The 21550-nt window shown below is 41.5% G+C and overlaps 1 protein-coding gene across 1 annotated transcript in view; it reads right to left on the bottom strand.

The window, feature by feature from the left end:
* The window catches only part of KIFAP3 (kinesin associated protein 3), a 204249-nt gene extending 190429 nt beyond the window's left edge, over positions 1–13820 (bottom strand). The window contains exon 1 of the mRNA XM_029617575.1: positions 13529–13820. Coding sequence (XP_029473435.1) covers positions 13529–13560 — 32 coding nt within the window. The 5' untranslated portion in view covers positions 13561–13820. The remainder of the gene's footprint in view (positions 1–13528) is intronic.
* Between the last annotated feature and the right edge of the window lie 7730 nt (positions 13821–21550).

Raw genomic sequence — 21550 nt, 5'->3', positions numbered from 1 at the left:
GAGCCTATTTTGCATAGGTTCGGCGGCGCACGCAAGCCCCGGGACGCATGTATGTCCCGGGGCTTGCAAAAAGGGGCATGCTGGGGGCTGGACCGAGGCCTCCGGCACAGCCACTGTGCTGAGGGATGGCCAGCATTTGGACGTGCGTTTTGGACACGCTAGCTTTACCCCTTATTCAGTAAGGGGTAATAGCGTGTCCAAAACGCACGTCCAACACCCCCGAACATAATAGCGCCCGCAACATGCAAATGCATGTTGATGACCCTATTAGGTATTCCCGCGCGATTCAGAAGTAAGAAGTGCAGCCAAACCGCACATTTTGCTTTCAGAAATTAGCGCCTACCCAAAGCTATGCACTAATTTCTTCGGGCACCGGGAAAGTGCACAGAAAAGCAGTAAAAACTGCTTTTATGTGCACCCTCTGACTTAATATCATCAATATTAAGTCGGAGGTCCCGAAAGTTTAAAAAAGTAAAAAATTTAAAAAAAAATAAAAATGTAAAATGGGCCCGCGGCTGTCGGGTCGAAAACCGGACGCTCAATTTTGCCGGCGTCCAGTTTCCGAGCCCGTGGCTGTCAGTGGGCTCAAGAACCAATGCCGGCAAAATTGAGCGTCAGCTGTCAAACTCGCTGACAGCCACCGCTTCCTTCAAAAGAGGCGCTAGGGACGCGCTAGAGTCCCTAGCGCCACTTTTTACTGCAGGTCCTAATTTAAATAAATTAAGTTACTGTATCGTGCGCACAGAAGAGTGGCCTGTTTGCCCGCTCTCCCGCGTTTTTACTGTATCGGCCCGACAGATTGTTTCAAACATTTATTTGTAGTATTAAGTGATTATCTTCTCAATATGGTCTCTTTCTCCTGATGAAACCCAGTGTCAGATGAAACGAGGGCCTTTGTTGAGGAATGAGCAGGACCTTTCAAAGACTAGAGGAATGAATGGTACCTTCTAAAAATTAAAGATATCTATATCTAGATATCTATTTAGCTCCTTTTCCTCCTGCTAGGCCAGTCCATTTCACTTGGGCGATACAAAAGCTACCACTATGCCGGGCTGGTGGAAGACATGGCTGCCTTAAGGACCCTGGAACCAAAGGTAATTTCTTCCTTCCCTGTATGTACAACCTGCAGTGCTTGGAAAACAACTGCAGGGTTGACCAGGTGGCAGCCCTGCAGAGACAGATATCCTTCCACCCTACATTCCTCCCTCCTGAATGCTGGCAGAGATACCACCTGAGTCAGGTGAAATGGAGATACCACCTTCAGAAGGAATGAGGGCGCTGGTTTGAAAGCGACTGAGTGGGGCGAAATTATTAAGTAGGGCTCCCTGCATGGCAGGGCCTGAAACTTCAAGAAGCACTACCAGAATAGTAGTCCAATGTTAGATCCCTAATGGATGCTTGCTTCATGGGTTCAAAGAGTGCCCATACTAATGCTCTAAGGACCAGGTTAAGGAAAAATTGATTTGAAGGGTGGTCAAATATGCTTCACCCCTTTTAAAAAGTGCACTACATCCAGCTTCCTGGGCAGCCCCTGGCTTCCTGGGCAGCCCCTGGCCACCACCTGAACCTTCAATGAACTGAGTGCTAAGTCTTTGTCCAAACCCTTCTGCAAGTCCTCCAAGATTTGCAAGAATATAATGCTGTAATCTGCACTGAGCTACTGCTGGAAGATTCAGAATATAAGGTCAATAAACATTTTTTTTTTTTAAGAAGTCCACCTTCCATGGAGAAACTCTATTCTTCTGGCAATAAGCTTCAAATAGCCTCCAACTTTGAATGTAGGCTAATGAGGTTGAATTCTTATGAGCTTTCAGCATGGTTGCCACTACTGCCGGGAGTACCCTCTGCTTCACAGCTGTGCCCTTTCAAAGGCCAGGTCATAAGACAAAATGGAGATGGATCTTCCATCGGCATTGGACTCTGCCAGAGCAATCCTTGATTTCTGGGGAGCTCAGTGGAGTCCCCACTAGGAGCCTTATTAGGTCTGCATGCCATGACCTCCTTGGCCAAACCGGGGCTACCAACATTTATCTTATTTATTTATTATTTAATGTTTTTTCTATACCAACATTCGTTGGAGAACATCATATCGGTTTACAGATAAACAATAAAAACAGCAACAGCGCTTTACAGTATAACAATAAATAACAGTGGCAACGAGGGGGGGGGGAAGCTACATCTAGGGGGATTGAAAGACTTGAGGATACTAATGAAATAGTCAAAAAGGAACAGAGTTAAAAATTAATTAAAAAGAATTAGGTGTAAGCTAATTTCTTGTCCTCGTACTTCCAGTAATTCGTAGCGGATTACAGAGGAACATACATATTAAAAAATGAACAAAATTATACGTATACATTAAAAATACAGTGTACAAAGCACAGAAAAAACAAGCAAACAAAAGATGTTAGCCTGTCAGGGAAAAACAAAAGTACTTTCTAAGGTGTTATTTTCTATCCTCTTTAATCACCTTGCCTATCAGAGGCACATACAGTAGCCTGCCCTTCGTCCAAGACAGGATCAAGGCATCTATCCCACTGGATCCTGCCTCTTTTTGGCAACTGAAGAACCTGTCCATTTTTGCACTGGCTGGGGTTGCCATTAAGTTCACTGCCGGCGCTCCCTATTGCTCCACTATCATCTGAGTTTTCGCTCCTCTGAGTCCAGCTTGCTCCTGCTGAGAAAGGCTGCTTACACATTTTCCTTTCCTGCAACATGAGATGCTGATAACTGGAACAGATCCTTTTCTGCCCAACTGCGTAAGCTACTCATTTCCTCCCTAAGCCTGGGGCCAGAAATGCCTCCCTGCTTGTTCACATATGCCACAAGCATGGCACTATCTGAGAGGACTGCCTAGAGAAGTCCATGAACTGCTATTAATCAATAAGGGTTCTATTTAATGTTTGGGTACTTGCCAAGTGGCCTGGATTGGCCACTGTTGGAAACAGGATGGTCTGACCCAGTATGACAGTCTAATTTTTGACACACATTGCCCATATTTCACTCACACTGAGAAGAAAAGAAATTTAAAAAAAATGAAGACGACAGATGTAAATAGAAAAGTAACAAAGTGGAAAAAATATGGAGACAGGAGAATAAACTAGAAAGTACTTCAGAAAAGGCTCCCTGAACAGTACAACTCAGGAACAAAACACAAATTAGTCCGCATCCTTCCTATGGGCTCTCTTTTAAAGGAGCACTTCGGTACGACCAACTTGAAAAGTCAACTATACTGAAACCCTTTCCCGGGATTAAAAGCACTACTGATAACATTTGGGGCAGTGCATGAGAACTGGGGGCTGTTTTTCCATGTGCAGGAAGCAGCTGCCAAGTGTTCAGGCAATGGATTACCAGCCAGGAGACAAGAGAGCCCTCCCCCAAGGTAGAGAAAACACAAAGGGCTTCCAAACATATCATTTACTGCGCATTGCTATTTTTTGGAAAGGGATTGCTAAGAGACTCTCACCTTGCCGAGGGTAGCAGAACAGAAGAAAAAGGCTGGTGGCCAGAAGCTGGGATACCACTGCTGCTACTGGTGTTATTTGCTATCATGTTTCTATGTTAAGAAAACCAAAACCTGACTGGATAGGGACAGATATATTGGTTATTACTTGTTATTAAGAAGGCCAGTTTGATATTGTTTTCACTCAGGGGCCTCATGTTTGCGGAGCAGTATTACATTATACAGATTCTCTGGACTGAACAGGCCAATGCCAGCCACTGTGCATTGAAAATCCAGTTGGGAGTCCCGTTTCCTATTGAACGCGTGTGTCATTGAAGGGCCAGGTAAATCATTCCTTGTTGGGACGTACAATTGTAACATTTGTACAATAAAAAACTACTACTTCATTTTGTATCAAACCTTTGGCTGCTATTCTTGCAGGCTATCGGAAGGTACATTTGCAGGAAAAAAATAAATATTTACACAGCTCAACTTCACTGCTCTGTAACAGGCAGATGGGAGTTAATGAACTGTTTCCACATTGCCAAACTGGGTATCTTAAGTAAGGAATAAGTCTGTAAGGCTCCTCATCACCACAAAACCTAGCCTGATCCTCAGCTATAGGCCTTGAAACCTGTCCCCTGGCAGAGATGAATGAGACTTTTCTGCCTTCTCTCCCTGAGCTGCTGCCCTTTACACATCCTTAGCAACCACTGAGCTGTGGAGAGCAGCACATTTTATTCCCAAAAATGTGCTAAACAAAATAGCAGCTCCAACTTGCCATATGTTATGTTAACCTGAGTACTATTGATTTTTGAAATGCTGGTCTGAACACTAAATACTTTAGAGAAATGACAAGCCCTGCAAGGAATGTCTTGCTTTGTCCAGAGCTCTGGCTATAACCTACCCAACAGAAGACAGGAAACAACATACTGTGGAAACGGAAAGAGCCTTAACACAGGCATGACAACTAATTAAGGGTACGGTAAACCTCACCAGGGCGCCCGTCAGGATGTTAGCCAATACCAAACGATCCAACCAGCCAGCATGGAGAAAGGCACTCTCGAGCCAAATGGCAAGATGCAAGGAGCCAATAAAGAGATGCCAAGCTTGCAACAAAACATACCGCTGACACAGAAATTAAACTGAAACATGTTAACCACCAGAGAAAAAAGGAGAAGAGAATGACTGCTAAACACACAGAAGTGGCACTTGACCTCCACATACCGATACAAACGCACAGGGGTATGACCCAAGCTGGTGGGGCAGACCCCTCAAGGTAGAGTGACGAGAATAAGGCTTCTTCAGATGTAGAGCCCCGAGAAGAGAGACGAGCAGGGCAAATCAGGAGAGCTGGGAAGCGAGAAGATAAGATGAACCATGGATGGGGGGGGCAACAAAAGCACTAATTCCCCAGAAGAATTCTTAGTGCAATAAATGGGCCAAGTACGTAAGAAAACCTTTTCAGTACAGACTGACAAGAAATCAGAGAGAGGACCCAGATGATTTCACAGCACCGGAGCTGCAACTTTAAGAAAGATGCTTTGAACCAGAAAAGGACCTTTAAACTTCTCACCTTGGAAGAACAGTGGACCCATACAGTAAGCAGTCATACACCAGCATAAGAACAAAAGACTAGCATCCAAAGAGAAGCAGACTTTTCAGCTTGGAGAAGAGACGACTGAGGGGGGATATGATAGAGGTGTTTAAAATCATGAGAGGTCTAGAACGGGTAGATGTGAATCGGTTATTTACTCTTTCGGATAGTAGAAAGACTAGGGGGCACTCCATGAAGTTAGCATGGGGCACATTTAAAACTAATCGGAGAAAGTTCTTTTTTACTCAACGCACAATTAAACTCTGGAATTTGTTGCCAGAGAATGTGGTTCGTGCAGTTAGTACAGCTGTGTTTAAAAAAGGATTGGATAAGTTCTTGGAGGAGAAGTCCATTACCTGCTATTAAGTTCACTTAGAGAATAGCCACTGCCATTAGCAATGGTAACATGGAATAGACTTAGTTTTGGGTACTTGCCAGGTTCTTATGGCCTGGATTGGCCACTGTTGGAAACAGGATGCTGGGCTTGATGGACCCTTGGTCTGACCCAGTATGGCATTTTCTTATGTTCTTATGTTCTTAACATAAGGAGTGCAAATTCCTAAGAGCTATACTAGTCCTGGAAAAGGCTGAAATCTTTCTAGGTTGCCATACCTTTCGTTGGCCCAACCTAACAGCTCAAAACACAACCCTTTAGGGGACTTGTATGGTCTTGAAAACAAATGTCCTAGAGCTGCAGTCGGCAACCTATGGCACGCGAAGTCAATTTAGTGGCACGGCACCAAACGGCAGCTCAGTGGAGACTCCAGCCGCCGCTGCTATCGATGCAAGCAGGCAACCCCAAGCCACAACGGCGTCACTACTGTGTGGCGAAGCCTCCCCCACCCCACGCCAGCAGCAGGAGTCACATTTAAGCAAAAGTCATCTCCTGCTGCGGTGGAGCCAGTCTTGCAGCTGTTAGCGTGAGACCAGCCCCGTGGCAGCAGGTGCTGTTTGGTTAGACACAACTCCTGCCACTGCAGGTCACTGCACAGCAGAAGAGAGGGAAAACCTGGTGGCCACCAGTGGACCTCATCCCATTGGTGGGCTGACTGCCACGGACCCCATCCCCGTGGCAGCCAAAAAGAGAGGGAGGACCCAGCAGCTGCCAGCGGACCCCATCCCATTGGTGGCTGAAGAAGAGGCCCAAACCCCAAGAGTGTATGCGTAAGCCTGTGTATGTGGATGGGTGGGCAAGAGCCTATGTGCGGGTGTCAGCCTGGCTGAAAGCCTGCATGTAAAAAGCATGTGTGCGCACATGCATGTGTGATTGAGAGAGGAGACAGTTTGTGTGATATCATGCATTATGCCTATAATGCAATTTGCAAATTTTTTGTGTTTTGGGCAATTTTAGGCTGGGGAAGGGTCTGGGGGGAGGGGGAGAGGGAAAGGGAAAGACAGTCTCTGCTTTTTTTTTTTTTTCTTTGCACCCTCACCAATCCCAACTAATTTATGGCAATCTCACAGTGAATGGAAATCAAAAGTTTCTAGGTATGCTGTGCAGATTTTTTTTTTTATCTTTAGAAATGTTAATTATTGGATATTATTTGGTATGTCAGCTGTTTTTACTGTTTTACTGGTGTTTTGAAAATTTTAAAAATGTGTGTGAATTTTTAAATATTGTATGTTATTCTATTCATAGCTGTTTTGAAATATTTATTGGTATGGTTTTATTATGATTGTTTTATATTTCTTAATTTTGTTTGATGTTTTATGAGGCATGGCAGCTGACAATTGTCTATTAAAATATTCAAGAATTATATAAAGATATGATTGAAACTGCTATGTTTTTCCTCATGTAAAAACAGTTCTATAAAATGGACAAAAGAAAAATGTCTTTCCTTCCCCCCTCCTTGCCAATATACCCCTTATTAGGAAAACAGAACAGGCCAGGCAGCTGTAGAAACTATATGCTAGCTAGCAGTATACCTCACCTCAGTCATACATGCAAAACCTCACCAAATACAGAATAAAGTGACCATAAAAAACAAACATGCAAAACAACTGGAACCACACGAAGAAGAAGATCGGTAAACACCAAGGAGTTTATTAATATTTCGTAGTAAAAAGCCCGACTCAGGCCGAGTTTCGCTCTATCGAGCTGCTTCAGGGGCTACATAGACACAAATGAAACAAATATGCAAATGTATAAACATATAAACACATATAAAACCATGCATAACATAATACATGATTAAAAAAATCAAAACTTATACAAACAGTACTGGATAAGACTAAACAATAAAGGAAACCACATAAATGTTACCCATCAAATTAATAGTTATGGTCAGACGAAAGATACAGAACTGATTGAAACTTTGCCCATGATTGAAAGATAAAGTAAACTAGTGGTCATATATTATAAAAGAATTGTGTAACAAAACAGGGGTTGGTAAGAGTATAGAATCGATTAATAATCATGTAATTTGCTGTGTATCATTGAGCTATTAAAAGCATAAAACAGGGGTTTGATATGTTTCTTAATTAGTGTAAAGAAATGAACTCCCATTGTTCCACATTAGTTCATATGTTAAGCATTATCCTCCCATTTGAAAATGTGTCTACAACCGGTACCCATATAAAATCAACACAAGGTGAAAAAATAAACAAAATTAACTACCTGTTGAATAATGAAAGTGGTGTTTGCCTATATACAGCACCTCATGCGGATATATAGTACAATAAATATTGTACTATATATCCTCATGCGGATATATATAGTACAATATATTCCACATATTGTACTAAATAACTGTTAAAAACGAGGATAAAACAATAAAAAATGTCTTATAAAAATACTGTAAGAAAAAAGGAAACCGCTACTGAAATATTCAAAACAACTCTCCCATCAAAAATACAGATTTTTATCATTTAACTTTTTAAAACTTTTTTTTTTTTTTTAGAAAGGATGCCGCATCAGAAAGCCTGTCGACGTTTTTACCCACTGAAGAACAGTCCGATCTACTAATCATTTGCAGCTTATGCAGCTAGAAGCTTAGCAATAGTTATGATATCATAACCTGCCCCTGAGGAAGGTGTAGTAGGCCAGATTGGCAAACTAAAGAGCAGCAAATCACCTGGACCAGGATGGTATGCATCCTAGGGTACTGAAGGAACTAAAAAATGAAATTTCTGATCTATTAGTTAAAATTTGTAACCTTTCATTAAAATCATCCATTGTACCTGAAGACTGGAGGGTGGCCAATGTAACCCCAATATTTAAAAAAGGCTCCAGGGGCGATCCGGGTAACTATAGACCAGTGAGCCTGACTTCAGTGCCGGGAAAAATAGTGGAAACTATTCTCAAGATCAAAATTGTAGAGCATATAGAAAGACATGATTTAATGGAACACAGTCTACATGGCTTTACCCAAGGCAAGTCTTGCCTAACAAATCTGCTTCATTTTTTTTTGAAGGGGTTAATAAACATGTGGATAAAGGTGAACCGGTAGATGTAGTGTATTTGGATTTTCAGAAGGCGTTTGACAAAGTCCCTCATGAGAGGCTTCTAAGAAAACTAAAAAGTCATGGGATAGGAGGCGATGTCCTTTCGTGGATTACAAACTGGTTAAAAGACAGGAAACAGAGAGTAGGATTAAATGGTCAATTTTCTCAGTGGAAAAGGGTAAACAGTGGAGTGCCTCAGAGATCTGTACTTGGACCGGTGCTTTTCAATATATATATATATATGATCTGGAAAGGAATGCGAATGAGGTAATCAAATTTGTGGATGATACAAAATTATTCAGAGTAGTTAAATCACAAGCGGATTGTGATACATTACAGGAGGACCTTCCAAGACTGGAAGATTGGGCATCCAAATGGCAGATGAAATTTAATGTGGACAAGTGCAAGGTGTTGCATATAGGGAAAAATAACCCTTGCTGTAGTTACACGATGTTAGGTTCCATATTAGGAGCTACCACCCAGGAAAAAGATCTAGGCATCATAGTGGATAAATCTTTAAAATCATCGGCTCAGTGTGCTGCAGCAGTCAAAAAAGCAAGGAAGGGAATGGTTAATAAAACGGAAAATGTCATAATGCCTCTATATCGCTCCATGGTGAGACCGCACCTTGAATACTGTGTACAATTCTGGTCACCACATCTCAAAAAAGATATAGTTGCGATGGAGAAGGTACAGAGAAGGGCAACCAAAATGATAAAGGGGATGAGGAAAGGCTGAAGCTTGAAGAAGAGACGGCCGAGGGGGGATATGATAGATCATGAGAGGTCTTGAATGAGTAGATGTGAATTGGTTATTTACACTTTCAAATAATAGAAGGACTAGGGGGCATTCCATGAAGTTAGCAAGTAGGACATTTAAGACTAATCTGAGAAAATTCTTTTTCACTCAACGCACAATAAAGCTCTGGAATTTGTTGCCAGAGGATGTAGTTAGTGTAGTTAGTGTAGCTGGGTTCAAAAAAGGTTTGGATAAGTTCTGGGAGGAGAAGTCCATTAACGGCTATTAATCAAGCTTACTTAGGAAATAGCCACTGCAATTAATTGCATCAGTGGCATGAGATCTTCTTAGTGTTTGGGTAATTGCCAGGTTTGGCCTCTGTTGGAAACAGGATGCTGGGCTTGATGGACCCTTGGTCTGACCCAGCATGGCAATCTCTTATGTTCTTAAAGTGGATTCAAAGGAAAAAATACAAACGCGTGAAAGAGCATGACCGTGAGAGCACGTGCGCCTTAAACAGTATCACGCACGTAAGAGCGTGTCTGTGTGTCCATGCATGCACGCACGTGAAAGAACGTGTCCATGCGTGTGTTGCTGTGTCCGAGAGCGCACATCTGTGCATGCAAGAGCATGTTCTATAATTGAGCATGTATGTATAAGAGATTGTATGGATTAACCTCTGTCGTGAATTAGCAGGGGAATCTCAGGGCATCTGGAAATCAAAAGATCCCAGATATGAACTGCCGGGGATTTTTTAAAAATCTTTTTAAAAGTTTTATTTATTTATTTATTTAAATTCTTTTAATATACCGATGCTCAAGACCAGGTCTTATCGTACCGGTTTACAGTAAACAAGGGGTAACCAGTTAACAGAGCAAACAACAACAAAAAGAACAAAATAGTTACATTATAACAGGGAATGTAGAACTAGGCTGTTAGAGAGAAAATAGGTTAAACAAATTCTAACAAATTTTAAAAGTTAAGTTAAACAAATTCTAACTGGAGGGAAGGGCAAAAGGAGGAGGGGGTGCTTACAGGATAAGAATTATGTACGATTTTATCTAGTATATGTGCAAAATTAAGCATATTTACAAATTTACATAAAGAATATGAAATTAAGCAAATTATAAGATAGTGCAATTGGTTGGGCAACAGTTCCTTTGAGTTGCGGTAATGGACGCATCTGTGAGGTAAGAGACTGTGTGGGTGACCCAGAGGCTTTTTTTTTTTTTTTTTTTTAGGGGTAGGCTTGGGCGAACAGCCAAGTTTTTAATTTTTTTCTGAACGTGATATGGCAATGTTCCTGGCGGAGATCTGGCGGGAGGGAGTTCCAGCAGTTGATAGTGCCCGTTTTTCTATAGAGTTGTGACAAATGGATTTTTTGGGGGGAACTTGGAGGGAATCTCTATATGCAGATCTGGTGGGTCTTGCAGAGGAGTGATGTTTGAGGGGTATGGTAAGTTGGAGCGAGGATTCTTGAAATAAGGTTTTGTGGATAATGGTAAGTGTCTTGAAGAGAATTCTGTGGCGAATGGGTAGCCAGTGAAGTATTTTTAGAATCGGGGTGATGTGATCCATGCGGCGGGAGTTTGTGAGGATCCTGGCTGCTGCGTTTTGCAGCATTTGAAGAGGTTTGGTAGAAGAGGCCGGGAGACCAAGTAACAGCGCATTACAATAGTCTATCTTTGAGAATAGTATGGCTTGAAGGACCGAACGGTAGTCATGAAAGTGAAGGAGAGGTCTAAGTTGTTTTGATACCTGTAATTTGTAAAAGCCTTCTTTGGTGGTGTTGTTGATGAATTTTTTAAAATTCATTCTGGAGTCTAGGAAGGCTCCAAGGTCTCTCACTTGATTTACTAGAGGTATGTTAGTATTGTTGGCTAGAATGTTGTTATCATTGGGGGAAATGATTAGCAGTTCGGTCTTGGACGTATTGAGAACGAGGCAGAGACTTGTGAGAAGGAAGTTGATGGCGTGAAGGCAGCTATTCCAGTAGTTTAGCGTGTCGGAGATGGGTTCCTTGATGGGGATTAGGATCTGTACGTCGTCCGCATAGATGAAGTATGTGAGGTTGAGGTTATCGAGGAGTTGGCAAAGGGGAAGAAGATATATGTTGAATAGGGTCGGCGAGAGTGAGGAACCCTGGGGAACTCCTTGTTTGGCAGCTACCGGGTGCGACTCCTTGTTGGTTATTTTTACTTTGTAGTATCTATCGCTTAGAAAGGATTTTAGCCAGAGGAGAGCCGCACCTGAGATACCTATTTCCATGAGACGGTCGATGAGGATTGTGTGGTTCACTGTGTCGAACGCTGCAGAGATGTCTAGCAGAGCTAGAAGGTATGATTGACCTTTGTCGAGGCCCAACAGGATGTTGTCAGTTAATGAGAGTAGGAGAGTTTCTGTATTTCTGCGTTTCCTGAAACCGAATTGCGATGGGTATAGGATGTCGTGGGATTCGAGGTAGTCTGTGAGTCTAATATTGACCAGTTTTTCCATTAGCTTGGCTATGAAAGGTAAGTTAGCGATAGGGCAAAAATTTGTGGGATTAGATGGGTCCAGGTTGGGTTTTTTTAGTAAAGGTTTCAGCGAGGCTGTTTTCAAGGCGTCTGGGACTGTTCCGTTTGTGAGTGAACAGTTTATGTCGGCCAAAGGTTTGGCGATGATGTTAGGAATTGTAAGAAGGAGTTTTAAGTATTGGATGGTGTTTGAAATATTTTATTGGTCTTTAGAAAATGTATATGAGTTTTAAATGATTAGATGTTGTTCTATTTGTCCGCTGTTTTGAAATATTCTATTTATTAGTATGGTTTTACTTCTATTGATTCTATTTCCTGATTCTGTTTGATGTTTTCTGAGGAACTGTAATATTTCTGTTGTGGTTAACAGTTCAGTTTTTGTCTAGATGTTTTTATTAATACTTTATGGTTATTTTATTCTGCAATTTTGTGATGATGTTTGTATTTTGCATGTGTAATTGAGTTGAGGTATTTTGCTAGCGTGCAGGTTCTGTGTAGGGATCTATAGCAGTTTGGCTTTTTCTGTTTTCCTAATATTAGGTGTATTGGTGTTTTAGGGCCTGGTGTTATATTTGCAGTTTTGCCTTTTCATAAGTAGGGTTGTTAGTGTGTGAGTGCTGGCGGTTATTGGAGTTTTGATCTGGGAGATTTACTATTTTGAAACAGTAAATCAGTTTACTTGTGGCTTTCTAAAAGCTAAGCCCATACCCAACACACATTACAACAGATCTAAAATTGTACTTAAATTGTATATTGTACTTAAATTGTATATTGTACATTGTAAATTGTATATTGTACTTAAATTGTATATAGACTCTTGTTTTTAGCCTTCCTGTTACCGTTCAAAGTTGATGTTTTCTCTTTTCCTCTACCTTCTGCACTTGTATTTACGCGCCCTGTATTTACCCTGCCCTGTTAATTGTATTTTCAGTCTGTTAGTTACGATGTAAACCGGTATGATGTTTGCATACTGATGCCGGTATATAAAATAAATAAATAAATCTAATACCAATGCCAAGGGTTTTTTTAAACTTTTTTGCAGCACTACATGTAAATATAATATATATGTTATAAATGATATTTTTTATCTCAGAAGACTGTAGTTAAATGTTCTTGTTCATGTAAAATCTATTATAAATGCATAATTTTTAATTGTGTGTGGCAAGGGTGTGTTTCTCCTAGGGCGCCTAATGGCCTGGGTGGGGGCATATGGTTTTATGTTTATACAGGATGATTTAGTAAAATATATTCCTTTTTGCTTAATGATATATAATAGCTATGTAAATACATGTTGAGGACTTCATTTTAGATATCTGCTAAACCTATCTGCTTTATGCCTGTTAAAATTTTACGTTTTCTGTTATGCACGCCCGCTTCGGGCAAAATATAAATATAAATACATTCTTAGTCTTGGAGAGTGGTTAACACTCTCTCATCTGATTCCAATGGTGACACCAAACTGTTCTGGATCTTGTCCAAGCAGGGAGAATTAAACTTCTCACAAAAGGGAGTAAAAAAACAAACAAACAAAAAAAGTGTTTATCAGTGTGACTACGCGAAAAAGTAACGAAGATAATAGGCTGGGAAGCAGGCACAGATAAAACTGTCTCTTCACATCCATTCCCATGCACAACACATCCTCTGCCCATATCCAGTCTAGTCCCTGCTTTCCCTTCTCTTCCTCGCCACCCCTGGTCCATCCTGGTCAATTTCATCTCCTCCGTCCGATCCCTCTATTCATCACAGGGCCCGTGCCTCTCGCCACAGCATTGAGCCTAGCTTCCCTCTGCGTACCTCTTCAGGTAGCGGGCGTCCTCCGTCTGCATCTTGCGTGTTACTGCGAACCGCGGGAGAGTGCTCCCCCTCTTACTCCGCCACGGGCAGCGATTACACCTCCAGCGTTCACTGTTACCTGGGAGCGCCCGGGCTCCTCCCACACTGCACTGCGAGCAAAGAACCACAGCCCACCCATGCGCTCTGCCAACTGTTGGGGCAATGCGTGTCGCCTTCTATTCGTGTAATAACTCTCGAGTGTCTCTAGTGCGCTTGCGTCCGCTGTGCTGGCTGGAACGCATGCGGAGTAGGTCATTTTGGTCGTTATGTCATGTTGCCAAAGTTAGCAGGCAAAAAGTGAGGGTCGACGTCGGCAGTGTGAAATAATTCGCGGTGGCGCTGAGCTGCGCTTGCGTAAAAAAGGAGGCTGGTCTGGTTGGGAAGCTATAGAGTAGTGTGACGCCCTTAGAGACGAGGAAGGTCGTCAATATTTAAGAAATATAGCTTGATATGTTGGGCTGCATAAACAGAACTTCTAAGGACCGAGTCACTAGATGACTTTGTCTGTTCTTCCTTTTGGGCTGGTATTAGCAGCTTAATATATTGTGGTAACTATAGTCTAGTGGGTGGCCAACTCAGAGTACCCGAAAAGGACAAAATGTGAGACAAATATTTGTATATCATTTGTATATAATTAGCAGAAATGAATTTAAATATACAAATATGTTTAGATAGATGATGCATTACAAATTACTATAATTTTTTTATTTAAATTTTTGAGATTTTCAAATAATTTACAATGTCAAATTCAAATATTAACACATTTCACAATGAGATAACAGTTATATATTAGTAACAGTCATAGCAATATTGTGAAGAAAAACATGACATCTCAGCTTATTCAAAAGCAGATTGTAATTCCAACAGGTAAATGAGCCCATAAGTCATTCCCCATCCCCTCCCCCCCTCGGGAACTGACATCTGTGCCATTCATAATACCTATCCACAAAGTGCCATTCTGTTGGATCAGGTGTACAAAGCTATGCTTTAAGGAGCTTAAGATGGAATATCATATTCATAAATCAGTCAGGAAGCATTCCGTAAGAGAGCGAGTGTGTATACATTCAGCTCCATATAGTTAAGTGTTTGGGATATCCTCATGCATCTTCAGATCTTATGAATACATTGAGGGTTCTCTGCAAACAGGAAGTGGAACATAGCATTAACTAATGAGTCTCAAGTGGAACATGTCGCCAGGTTAGACAGTGATAAAGGAAAGGTCTATAAAATTGAGTCCCCTGTGGGTACCCAGTCAAGTAAAGGTTGCCACACTTTATAGTACTTAGCTAGGCGATTATACTTGACTGCCGTTAAATGGTCCAGCCGTCGATACACCTGCACTTTGGCTAGGACCTCAGCTAACGTTGGAAGTTTGGTAGTCCTCCAGTGTTGTGCAAGGGAGATACAAGTCGCTATCAGCAGAAAGATGCACAATTTTTGCTGAAACTGATCTAGCCCATCGACTGGTGCATTTAATAAGGCAGCCACAGGCTCCCACGTGATGTGCAGGGTCAGTAATTGAACCAGCCAGCTAGCCAAGGCATTCCAAAAGGGAATGATCTTCGGGCATGTCCACCATATATGGAGATAAGAACCTAATCCTCCGCATTCTCGCCACAATCAGAGGAAATGGAATGGTATATCCTATGTAAGCGTTCAGGATCGAAGTGCCATCTATATACCATCTTATAGCTATGTTCTTGTAGTCTGGCAGATATAGCACATGTATTTGCTCTCTTAAAGATTGTGCCCCAGGCTTTTGTCATGAGCGGTCCCCCCAAATCCTCTTCCCATTTCCGAATATGAGCTGGGGATCGGAGATTTTACATCAAATAATGCCTGGTATATGTTTGAAATCCCCTTAGTTGTCAGCGTATAGATAAAAAAATTTCTAAAAGAGATCTAGTCAACCGTAGTTTCCCTGTAGTAATAATACCTTTAAGAAAGTGATGAAGCTGTGCATAGGCCAGGAAGTTATTGGGATCTAGTGTATATCAGCCAACTGGTCCCAAGGTAATATCTCCCCACCTTGAAACATGTGACCTATAGTATTTATACCTGCTGACTGCCACATTCGGAAGACCTTAGACTGATAGCCAATTGCAAATTCTTTATTATAGAAAAGGGTGGTTTGATAGAAGTAGGAGTGATCCCCTATCAATTTAGGTTTCCATTGAGCCCATATCTTTAAAGTGGTGTGTAGGGTCCAGGGAATGTGTGGGAGAAATCTCCAAGTGGACCGTGGCTGCCATGGAAGTGCTCCTAGGGGGATAGAGCCCAACATGAACTGTTCAATAGAGACCCATTGCTTAGGCGTTTGCTCTCTTGCCATATCCAGTAGTGCCCACAATTGCGAGGCAGCATAGTAGGCATATAGATCAGGCACTCCCAACCCTCCTCGTAGCTTAGGCTGAAATAGGGTGCGGCGGGCTACTCTGGGTGGTCGACATCGCCAGATAAAGTCAAAACATTTTTTTTGTAGCCTGCGTAATAGGTGTGGGGAGAGAAATACGGGTAATGTGGAAAACAAATAAAGATATCGAGGTAGGACATTCATTTTTATAATGGCTATTCGCCCGAACCAGGTGAAGGCTCCCTATACCATTTATCTAAATCTCTATCGATATTTCGCATCAGTGGGACATAATTAAGGAGGATACAGTTCCGTAACCTCAGCATTGAGGTATAAACCCAGGTATTTCAGAGATTTTTTAGCCCATCGAAAGGAAAAATGATTGGAAATATGTTGAACCTCCGGAGAAGATAAATTAATATTCAACAACTCAGATTTTTTCAAAAATTCATTTTGAACCCCGAGCCCTTGCTGAAGGACACTATTTCCTTTTCTACCCCTTGCAGAGATACACTAGGTTCTGCCAAGGTGAACAACATTATATCATCAGCAAAGAGTGAGAGTTTATAGTTGGAGGCGCCCCTGTATGGCTGACGATGCCCGGACATGGGTCACGAATGGCTCAAGGAACAGAGCAAAGAGCAGGGGGGATAATGGGCATCCTTACCGTGTGCCCCTGCCAATCACAAAAGTCTCCCTGTATCCACCATTTACTTTTACCATGGCTTTAGGGTTGTTAACCAGTTGAGCTATCCACCTGGTAAAGTAGGGCCCAAAATTCATCTTAGTTAATGTATTGTGCCAGTATATATATATATATATATATATATATATATATATATATATATCTATGATGTAACACAACTTTGGTGGGTGGCGGGGCCCAACAAATTGTATGAATGGAAGGGGGGGACTGTGGGTCAAAAGGTTTGCTCACCCCTGGCCCAGTCTGGGGGCAGTGACAGCATGGTCTTCCCTTCCTGCTCACAGAACCCAGAAAAGGAAGTAGTGGGTCTACATGGGTGGGAAGAAGGAGAGGCCATGCAGTCTTGGCTGGAGAAAAGAACAGCGCTTCCTCCATGGAAATATCGGCCCTGGGCCTGTGCGATGTTGGACCACAGGAAGAGCAAAGGCACGCTGCACCCCCTCCCCTGCATGTGCAGGAAACAGTGTGGCATTAGCCCTTAGCCCCCCTGGCTTCAAGAAGAGGCTGCCTGCTGGACTTCTGCTTCTGATGGGAGGAAGTGAATGTGTCTAATGAGTGTGTGTGAGAATGTGTGCGCGCGAAAGCATGTTGACTGTGTGTGTGTGTGAGAGCATGTTGTGTAATTCAGCATGTGTGTGTATATATGAAAGACCATGAGCAACAATTCCTTTCCTCTCGCCTGCTAATCCAGAACAATCTCAGGGCATCTGGAAATCAAAAGAATGAATACATAAATAAATAAATAAATATTTATTTATTTATTTATGTTTGTTTAAAAACTTTTCTATACTGTTGTTTAGTAGTGCACCATCACAACGGTTTACAGTTAGGCACAAATAGGTTTGGTTTCTAAATTATCCATAGGGTGCCAATATTATACGGTTACATAGTTCAATAACATACTCTAAATGGGAATGGGTTGTGGTTACCATTTATGATTGTTAAGATAATCATATGTTTATATTGTCTTTCTAATTTAATACTTAATTATGAGAAAAATAATAAAAATGAGCAATTCTGCTTTTAATAGGTGACTTTCAGCTGTGCGTATGTGTTGTTATTCCGCTACCTCACTGTGAAATGCTTTTTTGAAGAGCCGTTTTTAAGCCTTTTTTGAAGAGTTTTAATTCTTTCATTAGTCTTAATCCTAGTGGTAATGTGCTCCATCATAATGGTCCTGCCAAAGATAGTGCTCTCTCTCTAACTTGGGTCAACTTTGCTGTTTTGACTGAGGATATGGTTAGCAGAGCTTTGTTGGCCAATCTGAGATTTCTTTGAGGGACATGTAATCGTAGTGTGGTGTTTAGCCAGTCAGCATTTTCGTCATTTATTAGTTTATGAACTGTGCATAGTGTTTTAAATTGCACTCTTTGTTCTATTGGGAGCCAGTTTAAATCTGCAAGTGTTTGGGTGGTATGATTTCTTCTGCCTTTACCAGTAAGTATTCTGGCAGCCGAGTTCTGTAGTATTTGCAGTGGTCTGATAATAGTATATGGTAATCCTAGGAAAAGTGTGTTACAGTAGTCCGTGCTAGCAAATAAATATTAATGCTTGTAGTACTGTACGAAAGTGTTCCTGATTTAATAAGGGTTTTAGTCTTCTAAGGACCATTAGTTTGGCATAGCCTTCTCTCGCTTTTATTGATGTGTTGCTTAAGGCTCAGTTCCATGTCTATAATTACTCCTAGGTTTCTAGCTTTATCAGTTAACTCTACTGATTCGTCATTTTTAAGTTTGATGGGATTTTGAATGTACATTTGTTATATAAATTCTCATGGTGCATTGGTATAAAGAGAAGAAGGGATGGTATAGAGGATATGTTGGGTTTATTTTATGGCTGGTATTAATAGGTGATGAATGGTAAACCAGGTATGAGTGTGAAAACAGGGTGATTGGTGGTTTATTACTTCATAGTTTTTTATAAAAGGATTGAAGTGTAACATTTTTTTGGATACTATGTAATAAAAGTTTATTATACCAAAAATTCTACATTGGCAATTATACATATAGGGTCACTTCCCTCATTGTAGGGTTCTTATGTATATATATATATATATATATATATACACACACACACACACACACAATCTATAATAAGAACTATTGTCATAAATATCATATAGAGGTATGGACCAATGTGTTTAGAAAAAAAACATTTGTTAGAAAAAACTATTTAAAGAAAGAGCAAGCAAAATTGTAGGAATGTCACACAAAACATGCTAACAGGCCTCAAGCAAATGTAATCAACTCTGGCAAAAATCTGTAATAGGGAGATTTTGTATGATTAAGCATCTATATCCGTAGTTGGAATGATAATTGAGAGAAAACACTTCAAAGTATGCCTCATTAGAGCTTACCTTAAAATGTTTTAAACTGACAACAAATATGTGTGAAAGAGATATTTAAATGTGCCTTATAGCAGCACTGCCCAGGAGGGAAGGGTTAGGTCGGCCGTCATAGTTGGTGATTCGATTATTAGGAATGTAGATAGCTGGGTAGCTGGTGGGCGTGAGGATCGCCTGGTAACATGCCTACCTGGTGCGAAGGTGGCGACCCTCATGCGTCACCTAGATAGGATTTTAGACAGTGCTGGGGAGGAACCGGCTGTCGTGGTACATGTGGGCACCAGTGACATAGGAAAATGTGGGAGGGAGATTCTGGAAGCCAAATTTAGGTTCTTAGGTAGAAAGCTTAAATCCAGAACCTCCAGGGTAGCAATCTCTGAAATACTCCCTGTTCCACGCGCAGGTCACCAGAGGCAGGCAGAGCTCCGGAGTCTCAATGCGTGGATGAGACGATGGTGCAAGGAAGAGGGATTCAGTTTTGTTAGGAACTGGGGAACCTTTTGGGGAAGGGGGGAGTCTCTTCCGAAGGGAAGGGCTCCACCTTAACCAGGGTGGAACCAGACTGCTGGCGCTAACCTTTAAAAAGGAGATAGAGCAGCTTTTAAACTAGAACAAAGGGGAAAGCAGACAGTCGCTCAGCAGCGCATGGTTCAGAGGGAGGTATCTTCAAAGGATACTAATGATGCATTAGAATTAGGGCATCCCGACAGTGAGGTTCCAATAATAAGAAAAGTAGTCCAAATGCCTGTAACTAAAAACTCACCTGAGCTAAAAAATTCTAACTTATCCCTATCAATTAAAAAGCAGAATGAAAATACAAACAAAAAACAAACTTTGAAATGTTTGTATGCTAATGCCAGAAGTCTAAGAAGTAAGATAATGATGTTACTAAACGAATGGCGGTATATAAAGAACCTCAAATAAATAAATAAATAGATAAGATGGGAGAATTAGAATGTATAGCAGTGAATGATGACATAGACTTAATTGGCATCTCAGAGACATGGTGGAAGGAGGACAACCAATGGGACAGTGCTATACCGGGGTACAAATTATATCGCAATGGCAGAAAGGCGTACCCGGGAGGCGGTGTGGCGCTTTATGTCCGGGATGGCATAGAGTCCAACAGGATAAACATCCTGCATGAGACTAGATGCACAATTGAATCTTTATGGGTAGAAATCCCATGTGTGTCGGGGAAGACTATAGTGATAGGAGTATACTACCAACCACCTGGTCAAGATGGTGAGACCGACAGTGAAATGCTAAGAGAAATTAGGGAAGCTAACCAAATTGGTAGTGCGGTAATAATGGGAGACTTCAATTATCATTCAAGACAGAAGCAAACCTTGCACATAAGCGAGTATCAGCAAAAACCGGTGCAAGAACACACTTAGGCAATCCACCTTCAAATGTAAGTAATCTTTAATAGAAAGTCTTTCACTCAGTGTAATCGGCAACTCCACATAATCTTGCAAACATTATTTGGATTGGTTCCCCGACACGGGTCCGTGTTTCGCTTTGTCACTGCATCGGGAGGGGCCACAAATATAAATATCAATCTTTCAAACCAATCCAGGAGCGCCGATTCCGGTTCCGATTCACATCTCTAATGCTCAGTAGAGTAAAGCTCTCCTAGCTTGAAAAGACAGCTCCACTCCATGCTGTTGAATGATGTTACCCAGACAGCATGGCTAATTCATCCTGCTATCTACAGAAAATACCATTTATGGTAAGCAAAATCACTTTTACAAGCACTGGCATATATCTTACAAGCTCATGATATATTCTCTTCGTCTTCTCTAATAGCTTATTCAAGAGGACTTGATAAACATTTTTCTAATTGGTCATGTTATGTTGCTCACAAATGTATTAAAAAGAATTGGTCCAAGGACTGATCCTTGTGGCATACTGCTAGTAACACTCCCCTCCTCTGAGAAAACTCCATTTATCACTCTCTCACCTCCCATTCAGCCTTTTTCTAATCCAGTCAGTCACTTTAGGATTTATAACAAGGGTGCCCAATGTTTTTTTATAAGTCTTCTGTACAGAACCATTTTAAAAGCCTTGCTGAAATCCAAATGCACTACGTCTAGCACTCTCCCTTGACCCAACTCTCTGGTCACCCAATCGAAAAGATTGATCAAATTTGTCTGATACGATTTACCTCAAGAAAATCATGCTGCCTCGGATCTTGCAAGCCATTGGCTTCCATAAAAATTGCACTATCCTCTGTTTTAGCAGCGATTCCACTAGGTTGCTCACCACAGAGTTAGGACTAATTGGCCTTTAGTTCCCAGCTTCCTCCTTACTTCCACTTTTATGAATAGGAACCACATCTGCCCTTTTCCAGTCCTCCAGAACTACTACAGACTCTAAAGCTTTGAAAAGGTGAACCGGGGTGCTACCAGGGCATCTCTAAGTTCCCTTAGTACCCTGAAATGTATCCTATCCAGCCCCATCGCCTTATCTATTTTAAGTTTAGTTAGCTCCTCACGAACACACTGTTCTGAAAATTGATTGAGGTTTACCTCACTTCCAGTCTTATTTGTGTTTGTTTTATGTGGTCCTGCTCCAGGC

Source organism: Rhinatrema bivittatum, chromosome 10 (assembly GCF_901001135.1).
Source record: "Rhinatrema bivittatum chromosome 10, aRhiBiv1.1, whole genome shotgun sequence".
Taxonomy (NCBI): domain Eukaryota; kingdom Metazoa; phylum Chordata; class Amphibia; order Gymnophiona; family Rhinatrematidae; genus Rhinatrema; species Rhinatrema bivittatum.
This window is presented reverse-complemented; position numbering and strand designations above follow the sequence as displayed.